Source organism: Petaurus breviceps, unplaced genomic scaffold (genome assembly GCF_028583685.1).
Source record: "Petaurus breviceps papuanus isolate PSGF00001 unplaced genomic scaffold, PetGlider_PUasm1.0 90617, whole genome shotgun sequence".
Taxonomy (NCBI): Eukaryota; Metazoa; Chordata; class Mammalia; order Diprotodontia; family Petauridae; genus Petaurus; species Petaurus breviceps.
Window position 1 is genome coordinate 4,583,298 of NW_027187287.1, and position 14,047 is coordinate 4,597,344.

The 14,047-nt window shown below is 38.6% G+C and overlaps 1 protein-coding gene across 2 annotated transcripts in view; it reads right to left on the reverse strand.

Moving 5' to 3' along the window:
• Positions 1 to 14,047, reverse strand: part of RPTOR (regulatory associated protein of MTOR complex 1) — a 528,996-nt gene that overhangs the window by 95,401 nt on the left and 419,548 nt on the right. For both annotated transcript variants that reach the window (XM_069064093.1, XM_069064092.1), the window contains exons 22-23: positions 2,468 to 2,571; positions 1,588 to 1,771 (exon numbers count right to left, since the gene is read on the reverse strand). In XM_069064093.1, the coding sequence (XP_068920194.1) occupies positions 1,588 to 1,771; positions 2,468 to 2,571 (288 nt within the window). The remainder of the gene's footprint in view (positions 1 to 1,587; positions 1,772 to 2,467; positions 2,572 to 14,047) is intronic.

Genomic DNA, 14,047 nt, shown 5'->3' on the forward strand with positions numbered 1-14,047 from the left:
AGCACTTAGCAGAGTAACAGACACATATAATAAAGGCTTAAAAAATTCTTGTTGACTGACTCAGCTAACTTTTACTTTGTATTTAATCTGTTTATACTTACATACATACATGCAGGTTGCTTCCCACATTAGAACATAAGATTTTTGCGAATACAGATTATTTCCTTTATTATATATATATCCTCAGTACCTAACACAGTGCCTGGAACATGGTATTGATTAATAAATAATTACTGATTGATTCCCTAATGATAAACAACTGGACTGGGAAAATCCAGAAGAGGGCATAAAATAAAAAAGAACAATTTTTTCAGGTAAGATTTGAAAACCTAATTATGGCAGCAATCTTAGTGATGTGTTTGTGTTGGGACAATCAAACAAAATGTCTGTTGTTAGTTATGCCAAAATTGGAGTCCAGAAATGTTAGCCAATGATAAACACAAAAACAAGCTTACATCTGGCCTGATTTCTTGATTAGATTGGCAGTTGAAGCAGCAGCTGCTATTATGTCAGGTTTCATCCACAGGAGAGCTAAGCTTCATACTTGGTACCATTTGGCAGTCTCTACTACTGAGCAGTCTAGGCATGGAGTAGCAGGTGGTATTCTTAGTTAGGAACAAGGTACAGTTGCTGAATGACATTTGTAAAACTTTGTCTACCACCTGCCAGAATTGTGCCTCGCCAGTATGACAGCTACTTTTTAATATACTGGGCAAAATGATTCTCTCCTCAGTTATTCCACTTCTTCCCTTTTCATCAGTCGACTCTGCTAACCCCTCCACTGTTGAGAGGTCTAGAATGCATCACACAAACATAAGCATACTACAGGCCCACTCATTTTACGTAGATGTATTTGGTATATCCTGAAATTTCTTTTTAGTCCCAGGAAGCCAGAAAAAGGCCACAAATATTTGTCAAGAATCATTTTATGATTATGTAGTAGATGTGGTCCTGACAAATAATGTCTTCATCATGCAAATTAAAACATGAAGTTGTCTCTTCAAAATGTCTTTCAAAATGTGTTGAGAAGGAAATAATATCAGTTTATGCAGAAGACTTGAATGCTTAAAAAAAATAACCTGATCAGATTAATTCTATTGAATAGCTGTGGTTAACATTGCCACACCAAGTGCTGCAAAATAATATTTTTCCAGGAAGAATGAAAATCAATTTTACTTTTTGGTTTTACTTTATGGAAGTTGCCAAGAATAGAAGAAATGAGACTAGTGGCGGCAGCAATAAGATAAATGCACATTGCAATATTCATAAGGGATATGATAGCTCAAACAATAGGGTAGATGGATACGCAAAAGACAAAGAAAGGAATAGGAAATCTGACTAAATGAACCAACTAAGAGAAAAGAGTTGGATGAACTGTAGGAAATAATCTTAGTTCTGGTTTGTTACAAACTGAGTGACATGAAGTTACTTAAATCCTGATGCCTTTCTTCTAACACATGAGAAATATGGGCACCAGCCCTTGATTATAAACTAATTAGAATGGCTGTAAAGGACTTACAGGAAAATAATGAACCACAAGAAGGTTCTGTCAAACAGTAAAGGTGGCTATTGGTGGTTGTTGTTTACCTGATCTGGACCCTTGTCAAACATCTTTCGTGTCCTGGGGAACTGGTGGGAGTGAGGTGTATACTGCACACCCATGGTACCCACATTAGCAGGTCTGCCTGATGGGATGTCCCGACTGCCTGGCTGTTTGGTCACATCATTGGTCAGGCTGGAACTGCTGGTACTGGATGTTGGAGGGGAGCCTCTGCCAGAGGGAGAATTGTAAGAGATGAATATGATGTTTTACAAAAAACTTCTTACTTAAAAATAAAAGTTTTCATTATTTTCCACCTAGATCTCATAGAGACTCTAAGAGGTCATTAGGTCTAGTCCCTTGTCTCTAAGCATATATCCTCTTATATTGTTGAACATTACTATATAGTGAGACGCTTTAATTCCTTTTCCAACTAAGTCTTTTTCACAGAAAATTAGTATAGCAGTATGTAGGGTAAGAACTAACTGATTTAACAGCCAAATGAATCATTTCTACTCTTATCAGTAAGGAATATAAAATAATTTACTATGTTTTATCTGTATTTGTCATGCAATTAAATTGCTCCCTGAGGTACAAAACTGTCACAGGGAAAAGTCTTCCCCTAAGGTTTTCTAATTGAGGTGTGCTGCTATTGACTTACAATTTTATAGGAATACTAAGGAGACCTTTAATTGTTATACTATGTGCAAACAATGGGCTGACCTCAACTTGGAGAAGACCTCTGGAAATGGAAGAAAATATATTTTCCTCCTGGTGGGAGGAAGAAGTGGGGGAAGAATATGGAAGTTGAGATGGAGAAGAAATAGACAAAATATAAAAAAGAGAGCATATTATCAGAAATAGAGAAAGTACTAAGGAAAAATAAACCAAGGGAGTGAAGGATTCTAAATCAGTAAGACAACTTACCCCACTTGGTGAATGTGCATCCCCTTGTTGGTAGGGCTAGCTGGGGCAGACTGAGTAAGAGAAGAAGTGTCAAGGATGCGCTGAGGACGGGCATTGACAGTGGCCTGTAGACAAAAGGGACAAACAGCATGAAAGATTAATTAATCAATCTGCAAGTTTAATAAGAGTCTCCTAAATGCCAGGCACAAATATAATGAATTCTTCCTCCCAAGGAGCTTACATTCTAATGGGGAAGATAACAAGGTCACAGGTAAGTAGAAGGACTGAGATAGGGACTAGAATTGTGATTCCACTTGTGGAGGAAACTTCCTACACCTACTAATGAAGGTTGGCACCTTCATGGTAGCTTTCAGACTTTCAGAGTTGCCTGGGGAACTGGGAGGGTAAGGGAATTGCCCAGAGTCACACTGCATATAAGGATATATCCAGAACAAATATGGGGAAAAATGCAAATTACTACATAGTCATTGAACACCATGTAGTTTCAGGGGGAGGGCACTAGCAGTTTAGGGAAGACTTCATACAGGAGGTAGTACATAAGCTAAGGTTTGAAATAAGAGAGGGATTCTCTGAGGTAAAGGTGAGGAGGGAGTACCCTGGTCAAGTGTAATAATCCCTTCTCAGTTTACAAAAGTACAAGGTTACTGGTTCCATCATATGACTCTACAACTACATACTAATAAGCATTTAAAAAAAAGAATTTTTCTTGTAAAAACACACACGAGCTATTCACAAAATGCAATTTTTGATATTTACTTGCTTTATCATTTTAAAATTCTAAATCAATTCAATCTAACAAGTATTTATTAAGTGCACACTCTGTGCAAGGCTAAGTGCTAAGTTCTCTGTAGTAAGTGCTGGAGATGCCAAAGATAAAATGAAAAGCAGCGCCTGTTCTTACAGTCTACTGATGGATTACCTGGGATCCAATTATTAAAAAGCTAGTTGTGTAGTACCTTAGTTTAGGCTTTTCATCACCTCTTGTTTGAACTACTGCAATGGCCTCCTGAGGAACCTCTCTGCTTCCACTGTTCTCCTCTCTGATTTCTAGCTTCGAAAATAATCTTCCCAGGGCAAAGGTTTGAACATGCCACTACCCTGCACAAAAACATCTGGTGGCTCTCTATTGCCTCTAGAATACAATTCAAACACCTTGCCCTGGCATTTAATGCCCTCCCCCATATGGCGCCTACCTGCCTTTTTCAGCTTTAACTCATGACACACTTCATGGGTTACTAGATATTTCCTGGACTTGGTTTTACACCCAGTTGTAAATGTTCTTTTCTGTCTGAAACTACTCTGCATTTACTTATCTGGGCATATAGAAGCTGCAAGAGATTGTTTTCTTCCCGACTTGGTATCCCCTATACTAAACATAGTGCCTTAGGTATTAGAGAAATATGCTGAATTGAAAAAAAAAAGTTACAAAGTGGTTGAAAATGAAACAAAGCCAAAATTACAAGGGTGGAGGGAAGGCCTCTAACTTCTTGGTCAACAGTGAGCTGTTCCTCCTCAAATGCTGTGAGAGTACTTTGTTTGAAACTTTCCTTTACCCCATCACATACAAGCATGTCTTATAATTATGTATATGACATATCCCTGTCCATCCTCTTCCCTCCCTCTACCAGCATGGGGGATGGATTAGAGGTTGGAAGAGACACTAATTATAAGACTATCATAATGATCTAGTTAAGAGGCCATTAAGGTGCTAGCCTTGGAGGATATTGTGGAGACAGAATTGACAAGAGTTGGCATGTAATTGGATATAGCAATATAAGGTAAAGGCAAAGTTGAGGATATTTTTGAGACTGAAGAACTGGGTGAATAGAAGGATGTTGGTGCTCACAAAAGAAATATAGAAACACCTAGATGTGGGATAAGTATAAGAGAATATAAAGGAAAGTCACGTGAAGTCTGAGGACAAAGATCTGCTTATGTATCCACAATCCACTGGAACACACTATAAGTAGAATTTAAAGCTACTTCCTATCCTTATCTTTCCCAGGGCTATACTCCCTTGAAGGAGACTGGTTTGTCTGGAGAAAATTCTCAACTTTCATTTCTCCTCTTTTCGCCTCCCTCAGATGTCCGAGCTCTCACATCTCTTTAGCTTTCAGCCAAATCCTCCTGAACACTGTGGTTCTCATTTTGAGGAGGTATGAGTAGTGGCAGACTCATCATAACACTGTACGTCATGTATTCTTCAAAAAGAAAAAAAACAGACTCTGTATGCTCTGAAGAATAAAGCTGAGTACCTGAGCTGGCCTTCGAATGTATTATCTGCTTCTGTTCTTGTTCAAAGACATATGAATACTATACCTCTTGCTCCTTCCTGAAAACATAGATCTTTTTTTTAAGCAATTGGGGTTAAGTAACTTGCCCAAGGTTGCATGGCCAGTTTTTCTGTGTGTGTGTGTGTGTGTGTGTGTGTGTGTGTGTGTGTGTGTGTGTGTGTATGTTAAGTATCTGAGGCCGGAACCGATCCTGGATCCTCCCGACTCCAGGGCTGGCACTCTTATTCACTGTGCCACCTAGCCGCCCCAAAACATAGATCTTTTAAGAATTAAGTTGACTACAGCAGGGAAATAATTACTTGGGAATAGAAAGAGAAGATATACATTAAAAGAGCACCTGAGTAAGACTGTAATTATGCCAGAAATTCAATGCATGTGACCTATGCCCCAAGTTAGACCTCTGTCATTAAATTTGGTTTGTATTCATTTAGCTCCCTAAAGAGATTTATAAAATCCTTGGAGAATTTGGGCTGAGGGGATCAACTAGAATAAAGGGTTCTCTACTAGTTTTTTTTTCTTGAAGAGAAAAAGAATTCATCTTGAACTGCAAAACAAGCTCTCGTGTCTCAGTTCCGTGACTTAGTGATGTGAGAAAACACTTGTTCATCTTAAAATAATTTATTTCATGTCACAGAATTTTTTTTTCCTTTCTGTATTCCTTTAAAAATACTTACCAGAGATTTTTACTTATAATGCCTGAAATGTTTTTTTAATCCATGTACAGTAGGAACAGTAACTTTGAATACATGCCCCTTGTTGAAATAGTATAGACCAGGAATTGCTTCTGAATGTTCTGATCTGAATATGTGCGATGTGTAACTAGGGAAGTAAGTGGAAGGGTAATTAAGCCTCAGGCCTTCTGAGGGAGCAGCTTGATGCAGCCATCCTGGGAAGTTGCTTCATTAATGAGTCATACCCATGAAGCTCTACTTAAAGAATATAAGGCTTTCTATGATTGTATCCAACTGTGTTGCCATTAGCATTTGGAGAAACCAGAGAAGTCAATCATTTTCATTTATATTTTCTCTATTTTATGAGTTCAAAACATTTTCATCAAATTTACTTTGATGCTAAACCCTGTGGATGATGGGAAAACAGTTGATGTTTGTAAAGCTTCCTTCCTCTGGGGCTTATATGGCTTGAAATTCCAACACAGGAAAAAAAAAATCTGTGCCAGCTTAATACTTGGCACCCAGGAGGGCAGGGTTTCTTTGTTTTAGGATTTAATGCAGATTTGGAAACCTGAAGTCTGCTTTAGGGTTATAAATGGTAGGGAAATGATAAACAAACAAGACTGTTTATTGGCAAGTGGGCTGCCTTTTTTAAAAAACCCAAATTTTGCAAAGATTTTTCTTTTTTAATAATCACCCAACACAGTTTTAGGGGAGGAGTTCAGTTCCACTCTGGACACCCAAAGTCATTAGATTTCAAATAACCCTATGACACCCATACAGAATGATGACCTAGTTTTAAGGGACACAGCTGAAGAAACAGACAATATCAGATTAAAAAAAAAACCAAACCTATTTAACAAGACCTTGAATTGGCAACTTCCTGCACATCTCTATTTCTTCCTGAAAACATAACTCAACTTCCAAGAAATCTAATTTTTCATTCATAAATGTCAATTAGTAGTTAGGAACTTTGGAAAGGCAACCAGGTCCATAGATTTAAAATGCAAGACAAATTAATTACACAATTCTTCATTTAAATAGCATCAGAGCATCCAGGATTCAGTTTAACAAACATTTATTTAGTCTACTTACTGGGTACATAGCAATGAATTAGTCAGAATTGGGGAGAAAACAAAGTTAAGGTAAGACAATGTCCCTGGCTCACAGGATATGGCATATATACAAAATATTACAATAGAAAAACAATATATCAAGGAAGTACAAAATGCTATTTGGGCAGTAAAAGAAGGTTGTTAACATCACAAATAAAATAAGGTTCCTTAATATCATAAATAAAGTTTTTTTCCCCTGTAAATGTAAACTCCTTGAAGGTACAGACTTTTAATTTTGTCTTTGTATCCTGGGTCGCTAATACAGTAAGAGACACAAAGACACTAAATACATGTGTATAGAATTGAATTCTTGCCATAAGCCTGGAAACTGAAATTTTAACCCCCCCCCCCATGAATTATAGTCATAGTGAAACCTATCCAATATAAATACTTTTGAGTCAAATTCTTCAGTTTGTTTTCTCTTAAGTATGCAAATTGCTCGGCCACCTCACATCCCTCTTTCCCACTTCCAAAGTCTGAAAAGAATCATATGTCAGATAAATTAAGGAGTGAAACTTAAACTAAGAAACTGTCATTTCATTTCATATTGCTCATTTGGGAGTAATTTTTGACTGCTCTTCTCCACACATTCAGAAAAATGGTTGAAGGCGGAGGAGGAATACTTTGTTGTTGAACAGGAAAACTTCACCAAAATTCAGCAACCTTTCAATTACTTAAGGAATATAAAAGCTCCAACAACCACTGCCTTAGACAGTGACTCATTATCCAAACTTCTCAGACACTCAAGAGATGATCCCACTCTGAATGTGCCATTCCATTCTACTTTGTGGATTGATCAGTCCCCACAATATCTGCAATGAAATCCCAACAAGAAAAATGAGTAGGAGTCACTGGGTTCTTAACTCATTTTTCTACTTTGGGTCTTCCCAAAATCAATAAGGAGTAGGATTTCAGTCTTGGATGAATGGATTTTTGGTGTTTCCTGGCTTCTCTTATAGCAGTGCCCCTTCTGGATCATTACTATTCTTTTAGAAAGTAAATTAAAGTAATTTTACTCTAAGTTATCTGAAAGGACAAGTTGTACCTTACTGGTTCAGTTAATATCTATTACTTTTTTTTACTTAGAGTAGTAGCATCAACCTCAAGTAGAAACAGGGCAACTGAATTATACTTAAGGATTCCTGCAGGCTGCATATACTGATTCAGAAAATCACATGTTAACATTATCCATGTTTCATTGTATTTGTATTTAATTTGTTAAATATTTCTCAATTACATTTTAATCTGGTTCCATGAAGGCAGTGTCAAGCTGGGCGTATGACACTTCTGACTTACAGGCAACTTGGCATAGTGGATAGAGAGTAGGTCTCAGGGCCATAAAAACCTAGGTTTTATGCCTCTCACATATACTGCCTGTGTGATCCCACACGAGTCTCCCACACAACCTCTCAGTGCTCTAGGTAATTCTCTAATAATTTGAGTTTCAGAGAAGTGGTAACCTGCATGGTGGAAGGAGTTTCCTCATCTGGAAGTCTCATATAGCTATGAAATCACGGGTCCAATTTCTAGCCCTATTCTTGTTTCTTATTTTATCAGTTTTTTGGAACAAAAATACTTAACTAACTACTATATTTATTTTAGGGAGGATCTAAGGTGAAATATCTATTTCAAGAAAGAAGTATGAATAAGGAAGAGCTACCCAGGAGATATATTCAGATTCCAGATCTCAGTGGGGTAAGTGCTCTCTGAATCTGAACAGAAGAGAACCTATCCATAATTCTTCCTCCTTTTCAATTCTTACTTTTGCTTTTCTATGTATACTTTATCCTGGGTTAATAATAAAATTATTAATAAAAGCCCTTAATAAAAGCACCATCAAGTTCTTTTATTATCTTGTGGCTATCAGTGAAGCTCTCAGACTGTTACCCATCCTTTTTCCTGTGTGATAGGCTCACTTCCCTTTCTGATCACATATAACCCTTGTGGATGTCTTCTATTCCTTATCTCCCAACAAATCTTTGCAGTTGTACCCTACTTATACCAACACTGAATCTTTCCATTTTATTTTGGGTCACCAGCAATTTTTTTTTTTTCTAAGACTTTGAAGTTCCCTGGAGAATATGATAGTTAAACAGATTACTGAACATACTTATTGTTATGGGTAGATGGCCCATTACATTTTTAAATTTTTATTTATTTATTTTTTATATTTTTAACTTCTGATTTACATCATTCGTTTCCGCCAGATTTTGAGTTACAAATTTTCTCCCCATTTTTCCCCCACCCATTCCCCCCAAAACAGCAGTCCCACAGGATATCCCCACCTCCAATCTGCTCTCTCCCATACCATTTCAACTTTTCCAGTGGATCTCTATGCCTCAGTGCCTGTACATCCCATTTCTTAATTACATGTAAGATGGTATTAATAATAGTGTATATATATGTATATATACACACACACACACACATATATATATTTAAATATTTGATTTTAAAACTTTCAATCCCAGATTCATTCCCATCCCCCCCCTGCCACCCACTCCCACTGGGGAGACAAGCAGTTCAGTATAGGTTGTACATGTGCGGCTAATGCAAAACAATAACATAGTAGATATATTGTAAAAGACTGACTACATTTCCCTCCCACCTGTTCTATTCTCTACTTTGATCCTGTCCCTTTTCAAAAGTGGGTGCTTCCAACTTCCCTCCCCCCCAGCCTGCTCTCCCTTCCATCATCCCCCCTCTCATCCCCTTCCCCCCCATTCTCCTGGAGGGTTAGATCCCCTATTTAGTGTGTATTTCCCTTCCTCCTCAAGCCAGATTCAATAGGAATAAGGTTGACCCATTCCCTTCTGCCCTCCTATTCTTCCCCTCCATTGCAACCATTTTCCTCTGCCTCTTCTGTATGAGATAGTTTGCCCCAATCTGTCTCTCCCCATCTCTTCTCATTATACTCCTCTCACCTCTCAATTTCACCTTTTAAGTATCATCCCTTCCTGTTAAATTGGTCCCATGCCCTCTATCTATGTATACCTGCAAACGTATATACACACATTCACATATGTATTCATATGCCCGCATACCCTCATATAAAGACATATATATATATTTCTAATCCCTTCAACTACTGAGAAAATTTTCGTAAGTTACTATTGTTTTTCCATGTAGGAATGTTAATAGTTCAACTTTGATAAATTCCTTATGATTTCTTTTCCCTGTTTACCTTCTCATGCTTCTCTTGCTTCTTGTATCTGAATGTCAAATTTTCTATTCAACTCTGGTTTTTTCAGCAAAAATGCCTGAAAGTCCTGTATTCCACTGAATGACCATATTTTCCCCTGAAACATGATACTCAGTTTTGCTGGGTAGGTGACTCTTGGTCTTAATCCCAGCTCCCTTGACCTCCGGAATATCACATTCCAAACCCTTCGATCCCTCAGTGTAGAAGCTGCCAGATCCTGGCTTATCCTGATTGTGTTTCCACAATATTCAAATTGTTTCTTCCTGGCTGTTTGTAATCTGGGAATTCTGGAACCTGGCTATAATATTCTTAGGACTTTTCTTTTTGAGATCTTTTTCAGGAGGTGATGGGTGGATTCTTTCAACCTCTATTTTGCCCTCTCGTTCTAAAACATCAGGGCAGTTTTCTTTGAGAACTTCCTGGAGGATGCTTTCTAGGTTCTTACTTTGGTCATGGCTTTCAGGTAGTCCAATAATTTTTAAATTATCTCTCCTGGATCTATTTTCCAGGTCAGTGGTTTTTCCCATGAGATATTTCACATTGCCTTCTATTCTTTCATTTGTTTGGATCTGTTTGACAGCATCTTGATTTCTCATAAAGTCATTAGCTTCCATTTGCTCCAATCTAATTCTGAAGCAATGATTCTCCTCAGTGAGCTTTTGAGATTCTTTTTCCATCTGGCAAATTCGAATTTTTAAGGCATTCTTCTCCTCATTGCCTTTTTGAGCCTCCTTTGCCATTTGAGTCAGTCTGTTTTTTAAGGCATTATTTTCTTCAGTCAGGCTGTTGACTCTCAGTTCATAATTTTCTTGCATTGTTCTCATTTCTCTTCCCAATTTTTCCTCCACTTCTCTTATCTGCTTCTTAAGGTCCTCTATGGCCTGTAACCAGCTTGTATTTTCCTTTGAAGCTTTTGGTGCAGGAGTACTGACTTCACTGTTTTCCTCCTGTTCCATGCCTTGCTCCTTCTTATCCCCAAAATGGGAGTGTAATGTTGGAATCTTCTGTCTGCTTTGTTTCCTCTGCCTGCTCATTTTGCCACTCAATGATTTGACTTTTGGGCTTTTTGCCACAGTAGGACTCTGCTACCAGACAGGGGAGTTTTCTTCCCTGGGTTGCTGGGGTTTTCTCAGCTGCCGGAGGTATCTCCACAAGCTCTGGCAAGCTGGACACACACCCCAGGACCTCCACCCTAGACTGCAATCCAGATCCAAGCAGGTTAAAGCAAGAGCAATTACCCCTCAGACTGGTGCTTGGTCCCCCTACATTCTGTACGCCAGGAGCTGAAGCGGCCACGTGGTGCTGGCAGGCTGTGCTGGCGTCTCAGCGGTTTCTTGCCCCAGGGGTAAAAGCCACGCACTCCCACTTACTGGTCCCAAAGTTCAGACTGCACTGGCCTCTCACCTTGTCCTTCGCATCTATGTATTGATAAATCTGGAAACGGCCACAGCTGCTGCTGATCTGGAGTCCCTCTGGCTGGCGCTGATCAGGCCCGCCCTGGGGCTAAAGCCTCAGTGTGGTGCTGGGCTAGGCTCCCAGAGCGCTGCACTGGCCGATTCCTGCCAGCCTGCGGGAGGTTAGCTTCTCTGTGTCATTTTGTGGGTTCTGCAGCTCCAAAGTTTGTTTAGAGTCCCCTTTTTACATGGACTGGGGAGGGTGGAAGCCGGACCGCTTCTACTCCCCTCATTACATTTTTGTGTTTGAAAAACTTCTAAAGACACACACAATTTTAAGATGGCATTTTGTTTGAGTCTAAAGCTTTTTCGACATGGTAGAATCTTATGTTTTATGAAAATGGTCATAAAGATAAGAAAATGTTATCTGGATTAGTAATTGCTTATGCATTCCTGGTTTCCATTTTAATGTGTTCATATGCAAATTATTTCATTCTTTTGAAATCTTTTCCCTTTAGAGACATCTTGAAAAATGAAACCGAGTCCCTTTAAAATTATGTCCCCTTCAGCACAGCTTTCCTTCTGTATGTATTTGGTGAGGGTCAGCAGCATTTCCTGACTTCATTTTCTCATGTACTGTCACCATTTATTTAAATAATACATTGTAAATTTAAGTGTCAGACTCCAATATCATTGCTGATGAAAACACTAAAGATACACCTGAAGATTTTTTCCACTTAACATTCATCTGCTATCCTCTTGTTAGTTTACTACTAATTATTATTACTGATGTTCTTTCGATTGTCTGGATCAGCTGTGTGTCTTGTCAAACTCTGTTTGGTACTTTACCCTCAATTAAAAAAAAAATCATGAGGCACAGAAGAAAAGGTGTCAGATACAGACTCAGGACCTTGGTATGAATCTCAGCTTAGATATTTATTGGTTACTGACCACTGGCGAGTCACTTACCTTCTTTCAATCCCCATTCTCATCTGTGAAATGGAGAGAATAATATATATGGTACCTCACTGAGTTGTAAGATTTGTGAACCCTGAAGAAAGTAATCACTCAATTAATATTTATTAAGTGGTACTGTGTGCCAGGCACACAATACAAAGTATAAAACTGTTCCTGCTCACAAGGAGTTTACATTCTTATGGGAGATAGAACAAGTACCTATATAAATACGTGCAGTGTCAGTATGAAATAAATAAATACAAAATTTATAGAGTTAAATATACTAGAAAAGCTTCATGGAGAATACAGTGCTTGAGCTGCATCTTAAAAGTCTAAGAGGGATTCCAAGAGATTGTGGGAAGGAGAGCATGCCAGGCACATGGGACAGACAATGGGAAGGTAGATGGAGTACTGGGTATGAAGATAAGTGCTTCTCACTTTCATCTTCATAAGTCAGTTTGGCTGGACCTCAGAACAATAGAGGAAGAATACAATGAAACAAGAAAGATGCTGGGATCAGGCAGTTAAGGGCTTTAACAGCCAAACTTAGGAGTTTATATTTTATCCTAGAGGCAACAGGAAGCCACTTGAATTGATTGAATGAGGGAGTCAAATAGAAAGATCTGTACTTAAAGAAAATCACTCTGGTAGTTGTGTGTAGGACAAGACTACAGCGGAGAGAGATTTGAGGTAGGGAGACCAATCAGGAGGCTAGTGTAAAAAATCTAGGTGAGAGGTAATAAAGGCCCGAACTAAGGTGGTAGATGAGAGGAGTCAGATGAGAGATACGTTGATGGTGTTCATATGCAAATTTTCTTTGGCAGAAATAGGGAAGAGGGATAGATGTGGTGGGTGGGGGTGTGGGAGAAAGAATCAGGTCAGTTTTACAGTTTAAAATAGTCAATAGGTAATTGGTATTATAGAACTGAAGCACAAAGGAGAGTCTGGGATTGGAAATGTATATGTGTGCATGTGTATAATATATTATATACACGTCTGTATATGTATTTATGTATATTTGTCAGTCATCTGCAAAGAGATAATAATTAAACCCATGAAAGCTGTGAATCCTTGTTACTGAGACAGTATAGAGGGAGGTGGAAAGAGGAATTAGGACATAACCATGGAGGCCATCCACAGTTATAGGGTATGATATGGATGATGAAAAGCAAAGGAGACCAAGAAGAAACAGTCAGACAGGTAGGAGGAGAATAAGGAGAGGAGTATCAAAGTATCTAGCAGGAGAGTGTGGTGTGATGTCAAATGTGGCAGCTGGATGCAGGGGAATTAGGACTGAGAAAAGACCATCAGATTTGGAAATTCAGAAATTGTTGATAACTTTGAAGAAATTAATTTCAGTTGAGTGATAAGATCAGATGCTAGACTGTAAAGGGTTGAGGAGCAAATGAGAGGAGAGGAAACCAAGGAAGCAAGTATAAAAAGCTTTTTTAGAGTTTGGGTGAAAAAAGGAAGAAAGCTATAGGATGATAGCTTGAGGGAATGGTGGGGTCTAGTGAAAGTTTTTTCCAGGGAGTTATGTAGAGCTGGAAATGTTTGAAGGCAGTAGGGAAGGAACTGGTACATAGGGATGGTTTGAAGATTTGATAGGTTATTGAGTATGCAATCTCCTAGAGAAAATGAGAGGGGATGGGATTACTGCACATGTAGAGGGATTGGTTTTAGCAAGGAGAAGGGGCACCTCTTTGTCAGAGACTGGGAATAACGAGGAGAGAGGGGATGATGGAAGGAGGGTTTGAAATGAAGAAGGGGAAAAGAAGGAGCTCACCTCAAATGGCCTCAATTTTCTCAGTAAAGTAAAAGGCAAGGTCCAAGAGGAGGTTTGGAATAGCTTCTGTGGGAGGTGAGACAGGGACTCAATTAAGGAGGAATATACAAACGTGAAGCACTAGACAAATGTGAGTAATAATTCTTGTGTTGTAATAAATG